Source organism: Cervus canadensis, chromosome 11, assembly GCF_019320065.1.
Source record: "Cervus canadensis isolate Bull #8, Minnesota chromosome 11, ASM1932006v1, whole genome shotgun sequence".
NCBI lineage: Eukaryota > Metazoa > Chordata > Mammalia > Artiodactyla > Cervidae > Cervus > Cervus canadensis.
The window spans coordinates 48,083,612-48,107,994 of record NC_057396.1 but is presented as its reverse complement, the minus strand read 5'-3'; the positions used below and the strand labels follow the sequence as shown (position 1 = coordinate 48,107,994).

Genomic DNA, 24,383 nt, shown 5'->3' with positions numbered 1-24,383 from the left:
GTCTAAAACACAATGAGATGAGTAGTGTAGAAGGTTAGGTAAGATCCAGGGTGAAGGAGATGCATTATCTTCAGGGTCAGGAGGCCATCAGTGACCTCTGCAGAAGTGGTCAGGGAGGGGAGGCTGGGAGTAAAGGAGTGGATTTGGCAGATGGAGCCTACAGTTACAAGAGGCTTGGCTACTAGCAAAAGGAGGATGGAGGAGGATTGAGTAGAAGGGGAGATGGGGTTAAATGAGGGGTTTTGTTTTTGTTCTTTCCGGAAATGAGCATTAAATAAGTACTGATGAGAAGGAGCAAGTGGAGAGGACATTGAGACACAGAAGAAGGTGTGTCAGATGGAGCCAGGCTTCCAAGGAGGCTGTAGTGGTGTGGGAAGTCCAGAGCTCAATTCTCTCATTTGTTTTGGGGAGCTAGTGGAATGGGGTGCCTCCCATGGAAGAGCAGCTCTTCCTCTCAGACTAAAGGAAAGGTCACAGGTGAGTGTGCTTAGAATAACTTGCCCAGTGCTAAGTGCAGAGTTCTTATCTCCTGATCTTGATTTGCTGAGACAAGTGAGCAAGGAGAGAGGGAGCGTTCTCAGAGAGTTAAGGGATGAGCCTCACTGTGAGAGGTGGGAGAGGATATTTGAGCAGAAACACAGCCGTGTAACATTGGAGGCGCAACTGAGGTGGAGACTGTGCGTTTTTCAAGGCTCTCCCCCAGCCCTGGGATATTTGCTCATAATGTTCCAAACTTCTGATGATAGATTTAGGATTAGTTTGCCAAGAAAGCAGAAGGACAGGGAATAAATAGCTAACATTTGTTGAATGGTTCTTATGTGTCAGGGGCTATTTTAAGCTCTTTATGGGTATTAACTTGTTTTATATCACAGCAGACCTTTGAGGTCATTACTGTTATTCCCATTTTTCTAAGTGGGAAAACTAAAACTTGAAGTTAATGGAACTAGCCCAAAGATCCCAATCTAGGCATCCAGCCACCACATCCGCAGGCACTCTTAACCACATTATAGTTGCAGTTGACTAGAGAGAAATTGAGATGTTAGAGCAGTCAGGTGAGAGAGGGGAGGGAGAGCAGATAGAAAAAAACCTGAGACTGGGGCGATGGGGTGGGGGAGAATGGATAGATTGAAAAGCTCCTAGCATGTATAAAGTACTGATTAAGTTTTAATTTTAATGCACACAGAATATCAACCCACATCTAACTTGATTTTCCCCAATTTTGCATTTTTAAAAATCTATATATTTCTAAGCTCTGACCAAACCATTTTCTCAGAAACCCACACAGTCCACTAGACAGGGTGGTATTAGCATGCTGTGTCAGAAAGCCCCAAACTGGGAGTTGGAAGACCAGGGTTGTAGCACTAACTCTGCTACTGATTCTGGTGTGACCTTGGGCAGATCCTTTTGTCTTTGGAGTTACGTATGCACACAGCTAGTCTGTGGCGTACGGTGGGAGGCTGGCCTCTGCGTTTCCAGGTCTCTTGACTGCGGTGGAGGTGCTGACTCAAGGACAGTGAAGATGCTGTAGGTGCTCTCAGCTTCCTGCCAGAGCTGCCATTTGTGATGCTGAGAGATGCTGCAGGATAGACGCCTGCAGAGGAGTCAGGCTCTCAGGTTGAAATTTCTCTCAGTTTCTTCAAGGAAACAAAGAAGTTGCTTCAAAAAGAGCTATTTATAGCAGCACTGAGTACCCTTCGATGTCATCTGTCCAGAATGCAAGGAAATGTTTCACTCCTTCATTGGTTTTGAAAGCAGCTTGGGTACTTGGAGCTTTTTTCCAAGCTCTAACGACTTGAGAGATCTTTAAATTTGGCCCCGCAGGAGGTGTAGCCAACAGAGACTTGTTTTCAGAATCTAGAGACCAAAGGATGTGTCATATTAACGGTAATCTGACTTGAAAATGAAGCAAAAGGAAAAACAGAATAACTAACATAGATAAAAATGAAATACCTCCTCACAAAAAATCTTTATAAATCATTGTCATCTGTTGTTGCACTTGATTTCATAGCAGCCTTCTAGAGTAGATACATTATTCCCATTGTGCATATGATGAACCTGAGAAGGGGAAGGAATTTGTGTTTTCTGAACACCTGCCATGATCCAGGCACCATGCAGGTCTTGTCACAATTTTTTTTTTTTTTCCCTACAGTCCTGTGAGTTAGAGCTTCTTGTCTCCAGTTTTTCTCAGAGAGGTAAAATTACTTGTGCAAAGTTGCACAGCTAAAGAGCAATGGAGCTCAGATTCAAAGCCAGTCTGACTGCCCACAGTCTGTGCCCCTTCTACAGCAGCACACTGTCCCAGAGGTTTTAGGGAATGAAGTGCCCCTACATTGGTCCTAGCCCTCCAGCACTTTATAGAGAGCTCTTCAGAGACCAAAGATGGTGGTTTTGTCCCTAAACCTTTAGCTTTTTATCCAGCACATACCACCTCTGTCATGTGTGAAGTCCCTCTGCAATGCTTGGGAGAACTGAAATTTATTCTTAGCATAAACAAGCAAAGAGCAGGAACTTGGATGTATGCACTTCCAGGCAGCTCTGGGTCAGCTGCCTGGAAGATGTCGTGGCATCCAAAGGGTACCCCTCCCCAGTGAGTGGGCTTTCCTGGATGGCAAGTCTGTCACCCTCTCCAGGGTGGAGGTACTTTGTACCCTCTGTGTTCATGGTTTTCTTATGTAGCCCGGGGGAAACTGCTATTTTGAGACAAAGTCTGTTTTTGTAACTGCAATATGTACTACTTTGCACAGATTCTTAGTGGTAATTTCAACTAACATTTCTATCCAACAGAGTTTCAGTTCCTGCATTCAGCTTATGGTAGGAAAGCTATTTTTCCTCATCTGTATTATGGCCTATGAATGTGTTATCTCGTAACAACAGTAGATCCCCTCTCCTTTCCTCCCCAAATCCCATCCCCTAGGCTTGGGCTCCCCCAGGTGGCTCAGCAGCAGTTCCTAAAGCATGCAGGAACATGTCTGATGGTGCAAAATCATGGGTTGGAGACACACATGAACCGTCCCCTAGGGCAGCAGTGAAGGATCATGGCACTAAAAGGCGTCTCTCCCTTTCCTCACCTCCGGGGTCCCATCTGACCTAAGTCAGAAACCTTCACCCTGTGACTGCTGAATTCAAACCAGTGAACAAAAATTCCTGGGCCTCCATGGCTCCTCTGTGGAGGAATACCTGGATCATGCCTGTAAGAACACAAAAAACCAGTCTGCCCAGGATCAGATTTTTCTGTCTCCATTGGTGGTCTCACATGTTTAAAGACCTGGTTGACTTTAGATGCATCTATTCCCTCAGCCCAGATCTTGAGCTCTGGCTCATCTGGGGGCATTTTCCTGGATGGTGAGAGGTGAGGGTCAAGTGTGCTAATAAACCAGGGACCAGAGCTGGATGCTCTGGGCAGTGTGGACTCCAGGCCCAAGGCACCACGGGAACTCCTGGGCACCTGTGAGGGTCCCAGCAGTGTAACTTGACTAGGTCCTTTTTCGTCATAGACAGGAAGGGACCATAGGGGGGGCTTGTTGCTTTCACCACCCTTGCCTGGGCTGCTCAGGACAATGTTTTTGTAAAGTCTCTGCACACTTTCTCAACTTTTAACCTTGAATTATTTGGATGTTGAAAATTAAATTTGTGTGTGGCCCATCTTTTAGGAGATGAGCTGTGGAAAATCTCTCCTTTATGCTGCTGTGGGCTGCGTGATCTTGGGCAATTTGCTAATATCTCCAGGCCATAGATAAAGTGTTTTATTCCAGATGATCTCTGAGGTCCCTTTAAATGCTAATAGAGGGCCCTCTTAAAATCTTATTATTTCATTTTTGCTAGTCACAGACCTGTTTCTCTTATTGTTTATGAGCAGTCATTTTTGTATGCCCCAGAATATATGAACTTGAACAGAAGTCTCCATAGAAAGTGAAAGAAGCACTCCTGCTTCCTTTCCCCTCCAGTTGTAGCATCTGAAATATTAAGAGTAGTATGGAGCTCTTCTCTTAACAGATGGTTCTGTTCCAGACCCTAAGCCAGGGCCCTTTGAAGCTGCAGACTTCAGTAAGACAGAGTTCTTGTTTTGAAGGACCTCACCATTTAACAGGGGAAGATAGACAAACCAGCAGGGAACTTCTAAGAAACACAGGAACTAGGATAGTGAACCAAATGGGGCACACAAGAGAAGTATGGTCAAGAATTGGGGGGAGAAAAGGACCTCATAGCGGAGGCAAGTCTTCAGCTCATGGTTGATGGATTAATAAATGTCTACCAGGTGGCATCTGGGGAAAGACCTGCCAAGAAGAGTGAGCAGTGTGAGCAAAAACACAGAGAAGTGATGCTTCTTGGCATAGTCTGGGAATGGTGAGCGATTTGTGTGGCTGACGTGTAGGGTTTGAGAGTGAGAACAGAAGAATCGAGAGAGATCATGGGACTAGATCTTGAGGGGCCTTAAATGCCACACAAGGAGTTAGGTAGTGGAGGACCGTGGGGTGTTTTTAAGAAAGAAGGTTTTGTGATTAGATGTAGGTCTTAGAAATATCATTCTGATTGCAGCTTGGAGATTGGAGTTAGCAGGTTTAAAAACGGAGTGAGGAAGCAGTTGTAATAATTCAGGTAGGAGGTGATGAGAGCTTCCATTGGAGCTGTCCACACCTGTGAGGATGGAGGAGTGGGCAAACACCAGAATTAGAAACTGAGACTGGATACTTGATTTTTGATCCTCACAATCAGTGCTGTCAAGCAGTCAAGTAGTGGTTATTTATTGTCATATTGTGAGACAACAAACCTGAAGTTTAGAAAGGTGTAGTGACTTGCCCAAGGTCCCACAGCTAATAAGTGGCACAGCCCAGGCCAGAACTCAGATTTCCCGACACACCACATTGCTCAGGATGATGGTCCCTTGCTGCCTCTCCTCCTTGTAAGTGTGCTTAACAGATTGTTCAAGTGTCAGAGGGCGTGAGGGCCCCGTGTCCAGGGATGTGAACAACCCAGCACTTGGACGTGGGCAGCATGCTGTGACTGGGCCGTGGCCCTTCACTGCCATGGGTTCTCTCTCTCTCTTTTTTTAAATTGAGGAATAGTACATATACAGCACTCCATAAGGTGCACCAGTCTCTCACATGCACCTCAATAATATTTGACAAATACATACACATGTATTTATTCAGAATATAGATCATTTCTAGGAGTTTGTACCTTTCATGGCACCAGGAACAGGCATGCCTGTCAGAGCAGCCTTCTCTATTACCACGCCTCTCAAAGCTTTAGTTGGATTGTCTTCATCCCACAACTGAGTTCTGAATCGCTGCCAGCAACAGGTTACTTTAGAATTGTACATGGACAAGGAAGATCATATGGTATATCTTAACTAGTGAGGAAAGCAAATTGACAGCTGCTATTTGTTGTTTTTAGTCTTCATAATTTTTCCAGTTACTTAGATTATTATATATTCATATATATAGAAAACTACAGAAATATTAGTTTTTGTTTTCTTTATAATGAAACCAGAAAAAAATATCCACTTCTTCACACACACATATAGTTTAGTTCACTAGCTCAGTTGGGAAACACATAATCAAAGGCACAGTCGCACTTGCTTCTTTCCTGGTTAACCTGGAACATTATTCTGCTGTGCGTGATGCTGTCTTGTTCACTCTCTGGTTGGCGTGTGGCTGTGTTGCATCCCCAGCTAGACCGTAAATAACCTTGTGTGCGGTGCCCATGACCCATGTGCGTTCCTGTCCGCCGTGGCACTCCCCTCAGTGCTGAGTGCAGGGTAGGCCTCAGTCGCTCTTTGGTTGATTTTGACTGACTTTTTAATTGTCACATGGTCCTTCAGGCTAATGTCAGACTTTTGGTTTATGGTTAAAATTAGGGTAAAGTATGCACCATTTGCGTTAAAAACTGGACCAGAATAGGACCTCCAAATTCTCCACAGTCAGATTTCAGGCTTCTGCTCTCTGGTAGATTCCTGTGGGGTCTTGAGGGCCTGAGCTTGCTCTATCTGACTTCCTAGAGCTGAGTGTTTTACTTTTTTAGGGAGTTGATTTAGGTGGTCAGGGCTTTCCAGCCAAGTGGAGTGGCAGGTTCTAAACTTGGAGCCATCTTAATAGGATTTTTCAACACTAATTGGGTTCCTTTATTAATCACCGCCACTTCACCCACCCCTGACCCTCAGGAAAAGAAACTCAAGGTAATTGTTTAAAATTGACTGCCCTCCTCCTGTGTTGTCTGCAGAGTCATGATCTAATGTCCAGCAAAGACCCTGGACTCTGCATGGAATTCTGCTGGATCTCCATTTCTTCTATCAGAATTCTCCTTTTAGTGTCACTTCCCTGCCCATGATTTCCTTCTCATTTCTCAGCATCTGCTATATATATTGCGGGCCATTGATGCAAGCTCAAAGTCAGCCCAGAACAGCTACATTCTTTTCCTCGGTTCAACTAAAACAGCAGAGTCTTTTACCTCCTCCTCTGGCCCCAGTACTTTGATGACTGAAGGATACAGAGGCATTTCCAGTTACCTGGACAGGCAGAGGGGTTTATGGGAGTCTGCCTGGAGTGGACTATCCTTGTCCTGATGGAATGAGAGTATAGGCAAATTTGCTTCTCTTACTACCCTGTCTACCTCAGCCCCTTGTTAAAATGTTTCAAGTATATCCAACTGTTGCCAATACTAATATACTTTAAAACACCCCATATCCATGACTCCCAAGACCTTATTTCAATGGAAAAGATACTGCTAAAATCATCTTTTAGTCATAAGTAGAAATTTGTGTCGGGAATATTTCTCCTCTAGTGTTTGAAAATAGATCAAGGGAGATACCTAAAACATTAGGCACCCCCCTCCTTTGAAACTGTATTTCCTCTCCTTGCCTACAGGACACATGAAGGTAAGTTTTTGGAGTCACTCCCCACTTCTAGAAGCATCATTCTTCAAATTTCTCAAGCTGAGCTTTGAGTCAGCCTGGAAAGTCTCTGCAGATTTCTTTCAAACTGGCCTCATCTCTATTTCACATCTACTCTAAGTTTGACAGTTGCTTTCTTAACGGCCCAGAAGATTTCATCTCTAACTCGTGAGGCCATGTCTCAGGTGGAGCACTGCAGCAGGAGGCATAAAGGGTGTGCCAGCGGTCTGTCTGCCTGGTCCCCGCTAGGTGCACAGGGGAGTTTGCAGGGAGAGTCCCGCTGGACAGCCTGTGCCTTCCAAGCTGCGAAAGCTCAGTCCCTTCACAAGAGATGGCAGTCCAGCAAGGTTCACGTCAGGTGGTAATTAGCGTTCTGGGGTCTCTCTTTGAAAGCAATTGTTAAATACACCTCCGGCTGAGATTTCAGGCATGAAAAAGGAGTATTCAGTTGATCTGGTCCAATACACAGTCAAAGGTTCCAAGTTGCTACACATTAACAAGAAAGTGGCTAAGCTATATCTCAGAGCCTTAGGCCAGAATGCCAGACAGTAGAAGGTGGTATTCATAAGCATTGTCATGCTTTTAGTAGTGGGTAGAAGATCCCGACTCTCCTGATTAGTGTAAGGTCAGATTTCCTCAGCTTCAAATCATTTAGAAGCTCATTTCAGCACTCCTCCCAACCACTCACCCATCTCAGAAAGGCTGAACCATCCTGTGTGTCTGAACGGGGCCCCTTGGGTTATATGTTTCCGTCCAGCCCAAGACCCTTGCTTTGTGTCTGTGATTGGTGGTGCCCACTTCTTATTTCTGCCTAATGCCATTCTTGTGTCTTCCCTTAAGCAACTCTGCTGATGAAACAGGCCTGGCCACAGAACTCGTCTTCCTGTGGCACTGAAGGCACCTTCCACCTCCCAGTGGACACCGGGACCGAGAACCGAACTTACCAAGCATCCTCTGCGGCTTTCAGTAAATACAGCTTGTCTCCTCCTTTCCTTGTTCCCCTTGGTTGGGACTGATTTGTCTCTTAGGAAGAAAGGAAAGGGAACTTTTAAAATTGAAATTTGTAAGACAGTGTTTTAAGAGGTTCTCTCTCCTACCCACCGAAAAATTGGCCCTCCTCATACAGGAAAAAGTCATCCTCTTTAATCATGCACCCCACTTTGAGGAGACACAAAGAAGTGAGGGAGAGAGAAGGAAGTACTCATCTTCTAAGTTTGATGAGGGAAGGACTGTTACTGCATTTCAGGGGAAAAGACAGAGGGCAGTTTAAAGGCTTGTGGACTTTTGGACAGAGGGGCCTTCTCTAGCTAGCACAAGGATTTTCAGCCTCAGCATCATGGACATCAGGAGCAGATAATTCTTAGTTGCGAGGTGGCTATGTTGTACAAAATTGCCCCTTGCTTGAGAAACACTGCCCCTTGCATGGAAGCTACACTGTGGGAGCAACGTAAGTGCAGGGGTTCCTGATGGAGGCCGGAAACTGGTCTGGCTGGTCAGATGGGTCCCATTCACTCAAGGCTCAGTGGAGTGACCGATGGTTTCACTTTCACCTCTGATTTTTAACACAAAATGACTCCACTAGGTAAAATGAGGGCCAGTGTTCAGAAATTACTGAGTGGCATTTTGACTCTGTGTAAGGAAAATCTTCATGCTTTCTTGGAGCTGTCCAAAAGAGGAATAGCTGGCTTTGCATGTGGTAAGCGCCTGTCTCTTAAGTTGTGCCAACATGGGCTGGTCAGGCCCTCAGGGGGATGTCGTAGACTAGGCCCGTGGTATGGGGTTCAATGAAGTATTACTCTATTAAGTAAGTAAATTAAAAGAATATGTTGTATTTAAAGTTTTTCATTAAAATGTTGTTTTCTTGTTAGTTATCATTGCCCCTTCGTGTCAACATAAACTAGTTTATACAACATAACTCTCACCTTTTGAAGAATATGCTTCATGATCACCCTCTCATTTAATCTATACGATAGTCCTATTTGGGTGGATTTTTATTCTAGTTTGAAAGCTGAAGCTCAGAAAGGTAATATGCCCAACACAGCACAACTGGAGAAAGGTATCACCCAGAATAAGTTTCTATTACTGACTTTTTTCTTGAGATTAATTTTGCTGTTTTTTAAGGGAGAGACAATAGCAGTAGGGAGTTTTTCCAGATACCTATGATATAATATATGTGCATGGGCATATAATACATATTCTCTTATATCTGCACATATGGAGGTACATGCATACAGACATACCTACTGTAGTGTAGCAGAAAGAAACCTGGAGTGGAAGACCAAAAGACTTGGATTCTAGACTTGGTTCTGTGTAACCTTGGATAATTCCCATGCTTTGGACCTTATTTTTTCTAAAGATAAAATGAGGGGGCTAGACTAGGTCATCTTGGTGCTGTATACCCAATATCCTCCACCCTGTCAGGGGCCTTCTCTCCAGCTGCCAACTAGCCTTTGTTCACATGTCTTCAAGTGTGGTGTATTCATTCCCCTGAGGCAGTCCTTTCCACAGCGAGGAAGTCTCTGTATTAGAAGGCCCTGCCTTTCACCATGCTAACCTCTTCCTGAAGTTCCACTGAACTGTCCAGTAGCTATAGCCCACTGTCCTCTCACAGGCTCTCACAGTCACTGGAAAGGTCCAAGGCGTACCCCCTTTCTTATAATTTATAGATAGAGGTAGGATTGATTGTCCTCCCATATCCCCCAAGGGTTTCTCCCAGCACACAGATTTTGTGGCTTCTAATACCAGAGAAAAGTCAGGACACTTTGAAAAATTCAGTTTAATTTCACTAACACTTGCTAAGCCTGTTTGTAATTAGGTCTCCCTCCTACTTACTCAGCACTCTCTTGTTCAGCTGCCAACAAGGAGACTTGGGGGTCAAGGCAAGTCTCATACATAGAGCTTTGTCCAGACATATAAATCTGATAGTCAATAAACTGATTAGTCTAAAAGGCATCCTTGATGTCAGCATCAATGCATTTGAAAGTGGTAGGGGCTCTCCAGCTGAAAAAGATTTATGACAGTGCAGAAGGATTAAAGAGAAGGCTATAAAGGTTTTATCTTGCTAATATACACACTCTCTTTATTACCCTATTTGATGGAGTTTAAAATTATAGTTAGGAACCTGAGAGAAAGAATAGGGTACCATAAACAAAGCCTTTTTCAAAAGACAGAGCTGGGACTGCTAGTGATTGAATTCCCTTTTTCTCTCACAATATTGCCTTTAATGAAATGGGGACACAAAGGCCAATATACCAGATGTCCAAGATTGGACTACAGAGACAGACATATGTTTCAAAAAGGAACTCTGCCCAGGGCACGGTAAGCCCTGATCTGTGGGCCCAGCTCTGCACTGATTTGCTGTGCAGTTTTGGGAAAGTTGCTGCTCCCCTGGGCTCTAGATTCTTCACCTGAATTGGAGAGGATTGAATTCAAGTCTCTAATGTCCTTAAGGGATAGCATTCCAAAGTCCTAGTGCTGTAACCTTCAGACTTAGGTAGGACTCTCTTCAGGAGACCCAGGCCTCAAGTGATGAGTTGAGTCTAAGTTCATTTGAGCAAAATCAATGAGTCTTTGTTTTGACTTGGTTTTGTTTTGTTTGTATCAAGTCCAGCAGCTTTTCTTCTTTTTTTTAAATTTAGGTGCATAAAGTAATAAACCCTGAATTCTGTGATACTTGAGGTAGTCCAGGCTACAGGCCCAGGGGAATTTCCAGTGATCCTCAAGGGTGTGGACAGGACCATCAGTCAGTTATGGAATGTCCTTTGCAAGGATTTTCTCATAGAAGTCTCACTGAAATACTCAGAGCTTAGAGTATCAGCACTGGAAAGATCTTCTGATATTATCTAGTCCAGTGAAAGTATTCCTTAAGAGAAGAATTGACCTGACTCACTGACGAAGCCCAGGACTTGGGACTGTAGTTAGAGGAGGGAGCACCGAGTCCTGGGTGCTTATGAGCAGTCGCTCACTTGCTCTCATTGTCTTATCTGTGAAACGTTTGTGCTGGTCTTGATGATCTCTAAGATATCTTCTAGCTCTGCAGTTCTGCTTCTCCCTTCTCAGCCTCTCTGGACAAATAGGCAAGGCCTTCTCCAGCCTCATCATTTTGGCCACCAAGGGTGTTTTGGCTAAACTGATTTGTATTCTGAGTTCACGTGTGTCTATTTCATAACATGAAGAAAGAAACACTCAGACAAGGTTATTCTTAGATGTAGAAACCAAATTCTACTGCAGTCTCTGGGCACCTCTTGATTTCCCTCAGAGGGACAGTCTCAACACTTTGTGCGATGTGGTTGTCCTTGTGACACAGAAGGTGAGTGCAAGCTTCCCAGGGGATAGAACTTGAGCACACATTCTCTGGGAGCGTAAAGGAGAGTCTAGCACCACTCGTGTGTTAACTTTAAAGAATCTTAAAATCATGGCATTTAAAACCATTAAATTTAAAATTTTTAGAATCCTGAAGTCTGTGTTCCAAGTTGGATCCCACCATGAAAGTCATGGTTTAGCTTCCTGTCTACTGTCATCTTTCAGACCAGTCTCTGCTTGTACACTTCCTTGGACAGGAAGCTTACTGTCTCTCTATACAGGGAGAGAGAAAGGAATAATAGGTAACCTATATGAACTATTCTTACTGTGTCAGGCGTTCTTCTAAGGGCTTTGCACTTATTCATGTATTCATCACTATAACCCTATGAAGTAAGTGATATTATTATCGTCCCCATTTTATAGATGAGGAAACTGATGTATTCTACAACTGTTAAGTAGGAGAGCTGGACCCAGGCAGGCAGTCTGGCTCCAGACTGCTCATCACCATAACCCTATGCTATATAGCTTTCAGAGATAGGGATTCTTAGGATTCGGGGGTGTCCTGCCCTCCTGCATGGAAGAGGTGTGCTCTCCATTCTGGCAGGACTCCCCATAGTGTTTTATTTCTTTAAGTCAGGAGTTAACAGGCTTTTCCTATAAAGGGACAGATAGTAAATATTTCAGACTTTTCAGGCCTTACTGTCTCTAACATAACTACCATTCAGCCAATAAAGCAGCCATAGTCAGTATGTAAATGAATGGGCATGGCTGTATTACAGTAAAACTTGATTTACTCAAACAAGCTGTAGTCACACAAACAAAAATTGTGGTTTGCATGTTTCAAATGTAAATAGTATGAATAAAAGATCCTGTGGTAAATCTGGAAATAGTCTCCTGCATATGCCTATCCTTTGAGATTCACAGTTCATCCTATCACTTTAAAACTTGTTACTGTCATGGAATAAAACCTGTCTCTCTCTTATTTTATAGTTCTCCTCCTCCTCTCCCTCCTTTCCTCTTCTCTCCCTTTCTCTCACCTTCTTCTTTGGGGGGAGGGGGCAGAATAGCAGTTAGGCTCCCTTAGCATCATAGTCCATGCTCTTGGGACATGCCCATCTTGAGAATCCCCTTTGTTCTACAGACAAGTAAACTGTCTCTGGTTGAAGTACAGCTCAAACGGCTCCTTCTAGACGTGTGCAAACCTACGCTCCTTGACTTCCCCACAGTATCTGCTTCTCCCGGACCACATTTCATGATTAGCTGTACAATCCAGAATCTTGGGGGAATCTGCTGTAGACGTCTTCCTCAACTGACTCACATCTCCACTTCCACTTAGTTTCTAATTCTTATCAATGCTCTCTTCTCATTAATGTATTTTTCTCCATTCCATCCTCATTGCTGCTTATTTCCCAAGCATGTTTGACCACAACATCAGTTTCTCCAGTTTTTCACAGAACAAACTATGAATCTACAGGTGGAAAGATAAATGGCATGATTCCAAGGAAGAGGACAGGACACCTTTTAGTAGTGCCTTGTGTGGTAACTACACAGTAGCTCTCACATCCTCCTGAGTACCTCATCAGGGTATGCCCAAGCTGTGGTGTGACCCGAGAGAGATTTGTGACTGTATGGCAGCCTGCTTTAAATGGGGGGTAGGGTAGAAGAGACCCACTGTCTTTAAAACAATGGGATTTTAGTTCAGGAAGAGATCTTCACTTAGCCTTCTAATTTTACAAAATAAGAAACTAAGGCCCAGAGACTTGGCAGTAGTTACAGCAAATTGAAGGAAAGCCTGGGCTGAAGCCTGAACCCCTTCTCTTCCAGCAAAGCACCCTCTTTACTCTGCCTCCAGTTCCTTGTAAGAACAGCTCCATGTTACTGAATGGGTCCTTGTTGAGTGTCTTGTAGACAAAAGACCTAAAGCCAAGAGAGGTTTCATGATGTGTCAGCCAGACCAAGTCAGGATGGAGGGCCACAGGGAAGAATCTCCAGCAACACTCCACTGGAGATCCAAAGCCAAGGTCCCCTGGCACCGTCCCTTCAACTCAGAGAGAAGGTGACGTTCCTAGAAAGACTTGCCCTTTCTGAACCTCAGGATCCCTTTGTATAAAGTAAGAGAGTGGGGCTACCTGATGATCGCTCAGTTTCCATAGAATCATTCCATGTTGGGATTCTCTAAGGACATAGCCTTGTTCCTAAGTGATTTATGTTTCAAGTTTTTCCTATGAACTTAGGATCTGACTCTTTTCCAGAAATTCAAAGGCAGCGTAGTTTGTGTGAATGGCTGATTGTGAACTTCTTGGAGCCTGACTGCTCAGCCCCCGCCCCAGCTTCTGTCCACCCTGCTGACTAGACGTGGCCTGGGTTCCAGGTCGATGTGAATCTTTTTGATCCTGACTTCAGTCTTTCAAGCAGCGGTGGCCCTCCCCCAAGTCCCAGGAGGGGAGAAAAAGCCAGCTGTGTAGAGCAGAGTTTTTTAGCATCTCAGAAAAGGAGGATCTCGGAATGGTGTTTTGTATGAGGTTTCCACCTTAAAACTTGACAGGGAAGAAGAGCATGGTGGAGAGCAATCCATAAAGGGAGAGAGATATAAGGAGGAAAGAGAGAGTAAGGGAGAAAGCAAGACAGAAGCAGCAGCAGCAGATGCCCCAGGGTACTGAGTGAGGAGACTAAAAAGCAAGAAGAGAGAGTGCAGTGTAGAGCAAGCAGATTGAGGGTCTCCCGCCCACGTGTACCTGCCTGTCTCATGGTACAGGGCTCAGAATCCCAGACTGTCTGAGTTTCAAGGGCCCCCTTAAGAGATCATCTGGTCCCAGCCTCTTATCTGTGACTCAGAGCCCGAGACACAGAGAAATGAAAGATGCCACGCATGCAGCCCTATGCGCCAGGACTGAGGGAGCTGCCTCTGGGGCCAGGGCTGTCTGGGTGGAGCCTGTACTCTGTCTGTTCCCATCTGTGTTTCCAGCCTGGATTCGGCCCATGCTTGTCTGGGGAGTCGTGACTGGGACCTGCTGCCTCCCAGCGATGCTGTTCTGCCAACTAATTGGAAGTTTCTCTTATTGCCTTGGTACAGGATATACTGCGGGGACACCATACAAGGTCCCACCGACCCAGAGTAATACTGCTCCGCCCCCCTACTCCCCTTCACCCAACCCCTACCAGACGGCCATGTATCCAATCAGAAGTGCCTACCCCCAGCAGAATCTGTATGCCCAGGTAGGTACATGTAGAATCCTGGGTTCACCTCTTCTGCAGGTAAAGGAGCCACCAGCCTGGGTAGGTGGGGTGGAGGGGGAGGAAAAGAGAGTTTGTGGCTCTGATCAGCTGTCACTCTTGTGTCTCTGAAGCAGTAACCTTGCACCCTATACACACCCTCACTCTACCTCAGTCCACAGTCAGAGGCTCTTGTTATTATTTAGTAGAAGCATTTGAGAAGCTCTGGATTAAGATGATCCAGACCCTCTGTCTACTCTGCCCAGAGGTCAGCAGACCTGTGGGCTGTGATGGCAGAAAGCAGTCATGTGATCTAGGCAGTGGGGTGTCACCTCAGACCATTGTCTCCATCTTCAACCTTTTTGCCTAAAGGGAAATAGATGGTAAGAGACATTTGGGGAAGTGCTCTGCATTTAGGACATTTTTCCAGTATGTAAAATGGTAGCATTCACACCAGCACAGTACTTCCATGAGCAGAGCCTCAGACCTTGTGTCCCTGGGCCAGAGATTCTCAGACACCATCCCTTAAGGTTTGAGACAGGCTCCCCTCCCCTCTCTCCCCGCCTCTCCAAAAGCTGGTGTGACCTCAGCCCCTCTTCCTCCAGGGAGCCTACTATACACAGCCGGTGTATGCTGCCCAGCCCCATGTCATCCACCACACCACGGTCGTCCAGCCCAACAGCATTCCCTCTGCCATATACCCGGCGCCTGTCGCCGCTCCCAGGACCAACGGTGTGGCCATGGGAATGGTGGCCGGCACCACCATGGCGATGTCAGCAGGTAAGGGCAGCATCTATGTCAGTGTCCATCCCCTTCCTCCAGGAACTCACAACAGAGTGGAAGACACAGTCATGGAATCAGCTGTAGCATAACATGAAGAATCCTGTGCCTGGGAGTTCTAGGGACCCTCTAACTCTGTCCACAGGGCTGTAGAAGATTTCACCATGGAGGATGTAGTGAGCTAGGCCTTAGAAGATGAACAGAAGCTAATCAGAGAGATGAAAGAGGGAAGGGCAGTCCAGGGGAGAGAACATGAGTAAAGCACATTCACAGAATGGACATGGTCTAAATCACTTAGAAAATGAGAGCATGGAGTTGGAAGGGTGGCTGGAGCAGTTGTCAGAGATAAAGTCATGGAGAGTCTCGAATACCTAGGTAACAGGGAGCTAGCAAAGAAGTTTAAGCATGGGAGAGATAGGGTTTGTCTAATCATTCTCTCTGACTGTAAGGTGGAGACAGGCGGGTAGAGGGGATATGGGGGGAAAGCTGTGGTTTAGAGGAGAGATGATGATGCTAGGGCTCTGCTAGCTGCAGAGTTCCAAACAGGAGGGCACAGAGCAATGTTCTTCAGCAGCTGGGAGCTTCGGGACCTGTCCAGTAATTAATCGCGAGTCTTGGGAGAAACAGGAGTCTAGGAGGCCCCATCTCCATTTCTGGCTTACTCCAGAAGCCCTGAGGATGGAGTTAGGGAGAGACACCAGAGGAAGAGCAGGTTTGGGGAAGTCTTTGGATGAGTTGGCACTCAAAGAAGAGCATGAGAAGACAAGAGGGCTCTGAATAACCTTTAGAGACCCAACTTTCAGAGAATCAGCGAGGTCACCTTCTGGGGAAAGAGTACAAGGGCTTGAGAGAGCAGGAGGTGGGAGTTGGGATTTTTCTCTGCCCCTAATGTAAGCATTGAGGCCTCTCACTCCCCAGATCAGGTCAGCAAGCTGATGCAGATCTGCTGGGTGCCAGCCTTGTTGTTTGGGCCCTGGGGACCAAATACTGATAGATCAAACCAGAGGCCTACCCTTAGGAACAGTTTGGTTAGGGGAATGACCACCACCACATAAAGCAGCAGACACCTCTCAGTGGGATGTGCAGTGAGAGGAGCACACAGAGGAGAGTGAAAGGAGGCCACTGGAGACTGTCCTGGAGCGTCAGGAAGGTTTCCCCTGGGAGACCGTTCCTGGCAAGGTGGGGAGGGGCGGGCGGCAGCTCATGAGTGGGTGGGGAGCAGCTGTGTGAAAGATCATGGCTCATCCTCTTCATCCCAGCACCTGGGATGGCCTCATCAGGTTTCCTCTTTTCCTTCTGGATGCTCAGGTACCCTGCTGACTGCACCCCAGCACACCGCGATTGGGGCACACCCTGTCTCCATGCCAACATACAGGGCCCAAGGGACCCCTGCGTACAGCTATGTGCCCCCGCACTGGTAAAGCCTGCGCCCATCCAAGTGAGTGTGGCCCGGGTGGGAGAGGTGGGAGGGTGACCAACTAGCAGAACTATCTCAAAGCCCCTGGCTTGGGCTGCAGCACAGGTGTCAACAGGGGGTAGGTGACAGTTACTAGTTGCTTTCCTGCTCCAGGTTCAGCAGTATCACTCTTTATGATAGCTGTCATTTCTATATATTCTAGATACTTTACATATATTATCTCATGATCTGCACAGTAGCTCTGTGAAACAAGGATCTTCACTCTATTTTACAGATGAATACATAGTTTAGTATCATTTAACTAGTAAAAATTAAGCTGGGACTTGAATTCCAATCCTCTAATACTAAATTTTGTGCTGTTTACTGTATGGTCTTCAGACTTCTTCTAACTGTGGGCCTATCCTTCCAATGAACTTTTATCTAAGTCAGATGTTGGCTCTGACTGAGGCCAGGCAGAAACCCTGGGTCACCCTCGCCATCAGGCTCCCCCGTCCTCTGCAGATCCTGAGGCAGTACCAGTGACCTGTAGAGCTCCAGGGATGTCACTGAAAATCACTGCCATGCCTCCTTGTCTCCAGCTCTCGGCACTGGATGGGAAATGGGCCACTCCACTGGGAAGGCACTGAGGACTCCATTTAGGGCTCTCAGCATGAGGGGAGGGGGTCCAGGATCTTCCTGGAGGGCCTCAGGAATACCACTGTCACTAATGGCTTTCCCCTTCCTCCCCCAGACCTGGAGTCACACATTGTATGCAACTACTCGAGTCTTACACAGGTGCTGGAGCAGCTCCCTAGCAGCACCGCCTCTATTTGCAAGAAGAGACAACGGAAGTGCAAGGGTCACTTTATGCATCTTTAACGGTTTTGGTTTTTATTTTTGGTTTTTGTAAAAGCTGCTTTTTCTAATCTCCTGCCTCTCCCCACTGTCCCCCTCTGAGCCGCTGCCCTCCCAGCTCCACCCTTCTCCTACCTGACCAGGCACATCCTCTCTGCTCCTTTCCTTCCCCAAGCATCCAGCCCTGGGAGCCTAGTCTAGCGGCAGGCAGAGAGTGGGGTCTGTTGCAGTGGTTCAGCTGAAGGTGCAATTTCCTTTGAAGAGGATAGCGGATGTGACCCTTGGGTCCAGGGTAGGAACTCAGAACTGTTGAGCAAGCCACATCTCTGAGGGATGGTTTCTTTTTTATTTTTCTCAAGCAGGATTAGTTTAAGGCATTGCTGTATCCTGATACAAATGAAATATCTTCTGATATTTCTGAGAACCATCGCAACAGACCAAGAACAAAACCACCTGATTAGGTAGGAGTGTTCATAGCAGCTTAATAATACCCCAGATGAGAACCTGGGAAAACCAGATTTTTCCTTTGGGAGAACTTGAGGGAGGGTGGGGGGAGGGGGGCACTGTGGGAAGGCAGAGGGAAGAGAGTCGAGAGGCCCTTGCCTGCTGGCTTTGGCTTGTAAGGTCTCTGGCCAAATTGTCTGGGCCTGGACCCTCTAATTTGCACAGTGATGTTAACTGACCTGGCACTTCCTCAGAAGGTGATTATTGACCTCAGACCTGCCAAGCAGCTGCAGGATGGTGGGATCCCAGCCTCCCAAAGCCTCAGAGGCCACGTGCCCAGTGTACTCTAGACCTTGGCCTCTGAGCCTTCATGGATCCACTCTGGTGAGGAGCTTGCTCCTGAGTAGAGTGGAAACCTGTGGCATTTCTCTCCCTTCCCTTTGTCCTTCCCAGAGCCAGGGCTCACCTGTCTGTCCATGTCGCTGGCAGACAGGCTAAGTTCTCGGTTACCTTGTGCCATTCATGGCCAAAGTGAAGGAACCACATTCCAGGTGGGTGCTGGTGGCTCTGGAGGTCAGGATAGTGAAGGAAAAGCAATAGCAATAAACATTTCATCGACTCATGGAACTGAAGGGACCTTAGCAATCATCTCATCCATTCCCCTGTTTGACAGATGAGGAAGCTGAGGCCCAGAGAAGAGGAAAGGACTTCCCTAGACCTTGCAGTAAAATTAGCATTAAATGCAACCTTCCTGCCTGGGGCATGTTGCCCACAAAAATTTACCTAGGGATGGATTGGCTTGGCTTTGTAAAAATGAAGCCAGCAGTGCCCACACCTGATGAGCTCTGGAACAGTCTCTGGGCTTTTGTTTCTGCTCTTTTCCTCCATGGATTTCAAAGGCAGAGGTTGAAGACTTGGCCGAGGTTTGTGGGGGCAGGAACAGAAATTGCAAATGAGGAAATAGCATTTGGAAATTCTGTGAAGACCTCTGGACCTCTCATCCTATACCTGACTCCAGCCCTTGGAGGAGCAGGTGGACTGGCTGAAAAAGAGTCCATGCTGTTAAGACAGTAGCCCCTCATCCTGAGAGGAGAGAAGGAAACATGGGCTCTCTGGGGAGAAGAGGGACCCCTGGGTCAGGAGGCCCCATTGGTCTCAGCCAGGAGCCCAACTGTCTAACACTGCCCCCCTGCACCTGACACTTGGCTGGGCTAGCAGCCCCTTTGGGGATGGTTGGCGGGGGGTGGGGGGGGCAGCGTGCACAGGAACATTTTACTGTACAAAATGGGATCATTGATAACATTTAGAACTTCTAAGTAACTCGCTTCATTTTAAATTCATGCATACGTGGATATATCCCTACCCCTACCTCCCATGTCTCCCTAAAGGAGGAAGTAATCAGGAAACCCCTTGGCCAGGAGGACCTCAGAGGCTATCCGGCTGTTCCCAGGGGTGCACAGCCCAGCAGCATCCTCCACCTGGGAAGTGCAGGACCAGTAGGGAGAAGCCCCGCTGTTCTAAACGGTCTGCTCGGGGGTGCTGAAAAGGTTTTGGTTTAAAACAATAGAAAGTTTTCTAGTGTTAATCCTTTTTTCTTTTTTTGGCAAATACCTCCTCCTACTTCCTGGTTGTATAAGGGTGGGTGAAGGTTGTTTTAGATTATGTCATACAAGTTTAGAAAATGCCAAAATAATAATAATGATTATAATAATAATAGGAAACATTTGCATTTGTCAGGTGCTTCATAGACTTCAGAGCACTTCACAGCCTTTAATTTACTGACCCTGAGGGAAAGACAAGGTCAGAGTTATTTCACCCATTTGACAAATGAGGAAACTGGTCCTATTTAATAGCAGGAAAGGGAACTTGCCCCAAAGTGAGCAGAATGCTGGCACCCCAACAGGCTCCCCTGAACCCCGCTGCCTCCAGATGGGCTGGGGCAGAACCAGAGGAGGGGAAAACAGATCTAGGAATTACCTTTTTACCTTTGTCCATTCTGTACCAGTATGTATAAACTAACATCTAGTACCTCACAGTTTTTCACAAAGCAATTTCATATCTGTCATCTGGTTTAACCCCGTGAAACAGACGATTCTCTCATTTGATCCATGAGGAAACTGAGACTTGGAAAGGCAGAGTGACTTGCTTATAAGTGGCAGAGCCATTTGAATCCCAGTCTGCGGTCTCTTTCCCTCCAGTCTGACTCCACACACGGGCTTGTAGACTGAAACTCAATGCTGTGCACCCTCTCCTGGCCCTTGTATGTAATTCAAGATCAAGGACAGACCCCAAGGCAAAAACAAGGTATGGAAAGGCTGGGGTCTGGAAGAACCCAGGCACAGCACCCCTTTTGCGGTCTGAGCACTGGAGCCCCAGTTCAGCTGGCCTCACCCTCTTGCTTTGATGGAGATCCACAAGCCTGGCCAAGCTTGGGGAGTCATTGCAGAGGGACAGAGCCCAGGAGAACGAGGCAGCAGTGTGCCTGTGGTAGGATGAGCCCACGTGGTAGGATCACAGGCATCCATCACGAGGTACCATGAGCATCATCCACGGATACTGGATGGCCCAGTGGTCAAGCTGGACAGAAAGTCAGAGCTTGAGGGGCCCTGTCATTTTAGCAAGTCCAGCAAGCCAGAGAGGACAAGGGGTGTGCCCACATGACATTTGAGCTGCAGCATGGCACCAGCAAAGCCCTCTCTCCACCCCATTCCACTGCTTCCCACCAGTGCCACAAGCTTGGTGGGCAGGGTTGGGGTACAGGTGGTTCCAGTCACCAGCCAACCCTCACGGCTTCCCCCACTTCTACCTGCCTCCCTCTCCTTAGCCTGGGGCCCAGGAAGCTGGAGTTTGGAAGCTGGAGTGCCCCGAAGTGCTAAGAGCCTTTGAAATTTAATCTTTCTGCCACATTTGGAAAAATTGATTTCCTTTCTTCCTCGTGAGACAGGACAGCCGCTCTTCCTCTCTCTCCTGGCAGTGACTGTAAAGTGCATATCCCCCTCCCTGTATATTGAAAAAGGACACTCACCTGTCCAGAGTTTATTGTGTGTGTACGAAGTACTTTGACACTGATTGCCAAAATTCCCATTTATAGATGGAAAAAACTAAGTCTCTGAAGGCTTAAGAGAGTTGCCAAAGGTCACACAGCTCATCAGAGAAAGAGCCAAGATTTGAACTCTTCAAATCCTCTGCTCTTTCTACTGACACCTGCAGGCCTCGGTGGCCAGCATGCAGAAGGGATGGGCTACCTGTCTGCCCCTAAACAGAGGAAGACTCCAGGGAAACCTGGGAGGTCAGTCTTCCCCACTGAGCGGATTTTTATGAGGAGCCCTCGGAACCCAGAGGCATTTCCAGCTGGCAGCACTTGAAGGACAGGAACTTGCAATAAGAGGCCTAACTTGAGCAAAGCACTTTGGAGGTCATGACGCCTAGGACTGAAGATGTGTTCAGGGGCAGCCCTGGGCACCTGTCCATTGAAAGACCTATGTCCTTAGGAATCCTGTGTACCCTTGCTTTTTGACCCTGGAGAGCCGGCCCACTATCCAGACCCAGCGAGTTGGCACTTCCAGGGGACCTGGTGTAGCCTTGAATGGCCAAAAGTACATCTGAATCCAGTCCCTGGGCTTGTTCTTCCCAAGGGTAAGGACCAGGATCTAGAGAGACACTGTGCGGTCCTTCCTCCTCGTCCCAGCTCTTACCCTTGGCCACCCGAAGTGTTCCAGAGATCTGGGGGGTGTCTTCAGAGAGGCTGGCTTTGTTCCAAGTACCCTTCAGAAATGAATCACACGGAGCATAGGAGTAGTGCAGATCCTTTGGTCACTAAGTTCTGATGTCCTCACTGTGCAGACAGGACTCAGCCAGAGGTCCAGAGAGGCATTGGCTGAATCAGGCCTGGAGCCCTGCATGTCAGACCCTCAGCTCTGCTCTGAGGGAGGTCAGAGAGGGAGGCCTAGAGGGCACAGGTCTTGGTCCCAGCACTGTGGCTGGATCAGTCACTGAGATGTCACCGTGGCATTTGCTCCCCAATTGCAGTTGACAGTACACGTGGAAGCTCTGCTTTCCAGCCTGTATTCCACAGCACTGTAGGGCGTGTGGTCCCCAGCTGATTGCCACGCCTGGGAATCCAGAGGGGGCAGGTTGGGCAGTGGAGGGGCAGGCTCCATGCTGGTGTCCAGCCCCAGGAGAATCCAGGCTAGACTTACCTCCAAGACCTGGATCACAGTGGAGACCCAGCCAGGCTATTGGATTCCACAACTGAGCCTCTGAGAGCTCAGCCTCCTTTGGGTGTGCCAGGTTGGCAGCAGGATTTGTCCTTTACCTGTCCACGTCCCCTTCTAGAAAACCTGTTTCTGAAATTAGGCATTACATGGTTCTAGGGCCTGACCTTTAAATTTCCTGGCAGGCCAGTTTCAACATTCCATAACCAACCTTGCCTGAGCCAGACTTGGGTCTCACTCCCTCACTTTCTCCAATGGGTATTTTCTACCTTGTGTGCTGTTGAGTCCAGCCCAGTGGCCAGGTGATTGGGACTGGCTGCCACAAAGCCAGAAAGGGAAACTAGAACGCTTGCTTCCCTGTGGCTGCATCTGTAGTCCCTGGGTCTTCTTGCTGTGGCAGTGAGGCCCTGTACCCAGTCCAGCTCCTGGTAGAGGGGCTATTTTCCTTTTTTGAAGAGAACACAACAGCTTTGCTGATAAGTACCAGCCCATAGGCCTCAAATGGGTGAAGTCATCTTTGGGCCTGACCCCAGCAAGACCAGCATCTCCAGGCTCCAGCCTTCCTCCTTGTGCCTGAGAGTCAGGGAAAGAGTGGGACTGGCCAGAGACCACCTTCTTGGGTCAGCCAGCTTGTCTGGATCTATGGTGGGACTGCAGCTCTTCCTTACCCAAGGGGAGGTAAGGCCAGGCCTCTAGCAACGTGGCGTTGTCTGTCATGACCTTTAAAGGCCAAAGGGCCTGTCCCTGTCTCCTGACTAAAAGGCATCTGCATCCCTGTTCATATCACACGATGGAGAAACTTGTTCTCGTGGCATGTACCATCCCTGTGAGAGAGCGTTGTATATGATTTTGTATTTTTTAATTCATTTTAATCTACAGGTTGGAATCTAGTTTTTAAATTTTATTGGAACTCACATTTTAAAAAGAAAAACATTTAAAATAATAATAATAAACCTTGACCGGTGTCTTCCAAGTAGTTTGAGCAAAGAACTTATAGGTGTTTTCAAAACACAGCCTGGAGTGTAAAGAGTGGAAAGCCCTGCGGCCTCGCTTGTGTGTATGAAGTGTAAATCTGGTTTTGTTCTGTTGTTTTGGATTCTTTTGGGTTTTTGTTCCGTTTTGTTTTGAAGATCAGATAGTGATCACTCTGAAAGATTGAAGCCAAGAATTTGTAACTATGATATTTACTGTAAGCTGTAGAACATTCAATAACTATTAAAAAAGTTTCCAAAAAAAAGAAAAAAGTCTGGAGTGACCAGACTTTGTGGTTCTTGGGAGAGGGAGACACAGACACCTCTTGGGTTGGTGAGTGTCCCCTGGGCTTCTCCCAAGTTGATTCTAAACTTGTTTTCACCAGTCAAGCGATACCTACGCTGCATCTCCGGGGCAGCCCTGGCACTCACAGTTCAGGGGCTTGGGAAGTGGCCATCAGCACTTGGGCTAAGGTGTGTGATGCAGGAGCGCAGGGAAGCCATGAATGATGGAGGCTGCATCTACCGAGTGCCCACCGTGTGGCCAGGACTGTGCTTTATGCTTGGTGACGGGTAATCCTCACGGCAGGACGGAGGTGAGCCCTGTGCTTAGCCCTGTCCTTTGGAGGGGGAGCAGCTGAGGAGAGTGAGTACCTTGGCCAAGGTTACAGAGCTAGTGAGGGGCAGGGCTGCAACTTACACTTGGTCTGGCTCCAGAGCACAGGTACCAAACCCCAGGTTCTCTTGCCCACCCTGGAGGAGGCAGTGCCTACATCCACTTAAAAGGATGGGCTAAGCAGTTTGTAGTCCCAGAAGGATGGCTGAAGGTGGTAATATGGTCTCCATCCAAATGGTCATCATGTGCTGTCAGTTTTATTTATGTCCAAAACATCTCTAATCTCCGTTCTAGGCAAAGCCACTGCCCTGGTCCAGGCCTGGATTTCCCTCCCTGGTCATCGCTGCCACTGTTCCTTCCTAGGGCCTGGCTCCCGCCGTCCACACTTTACCAGCCTCCCAAGTATTCAGCTTCCTCAACTGGGGAGAATCTTTGAGGCCCAAAGAGGCTAAGTGACCTGGCTGTAACTAACACTCTGGAGCCCTCTCCACCAGAACACCCCGGGCCTCCACAGAACCTGCCTCTCCTATGGGTGCAGAAAGCTCTCAGGGGTGGTCAGGGATGGTGTTCCTGGGCTGTTACAGCAGTTCCTCCTGGACAGGAAGGGGACTTTGTCCAGGGACTCAACTCCAGGTCAGTGGCAGGGCTGGGGCCAGGAGCAGGTGGGAGGCGGAGACCTGGGCCCGGGCACCCACCATTCTAG

The 24,383-nt window shown here is 47.4% G+C and overlaps 1 protein-coding gene across 4 annotated transcripts in view; it reads left to right on the top strand.

Annotated features, from left to right (window-relative positions):
* Positions 1–23,337, top strand: part of FAM168A (family with sequence similarity 168 member A) — a 210,569-nt gene extending 187,232 nt beyond the window's left edge. For 2 of the 4 annotated variants that reach the window (XM_043482490.1, XM_043482489.1), the window contains 6 exons: positions 2,785–2,811; positions 7,730–7,855; positions 14,265–14,407; positions 15,010–15,184; positions 16,493–16,622; positions 17,332–23,337. In XM_043482490.1, coding sequence (XP_043338425.1) covers positions 2,785–2,811; positions 7,730–7,855; positions 14,265–14,407; positions 15,010–15,184; positions 16,493–16,605 — 584 coding nt within the window. In that variant the 3' untranslated portion in view covers positions 16,606–16,622; positions 17,332–23,337. The remainder of the gene's footprint in view (positions 1–2,784; positions 2,812–7,729; positions 7,856–14,264; positions 14,408–15,009; positions 15,185–16,492; positions 16,623–17,331) is intronic. The other 2 variants (XM_043482492.1, XM_043482493.1) reach the window with 2 other exon arrangements.
* The last annotated feature ends 1,046 nt before the right edge of the window (positions 23,338–24,383 follow it).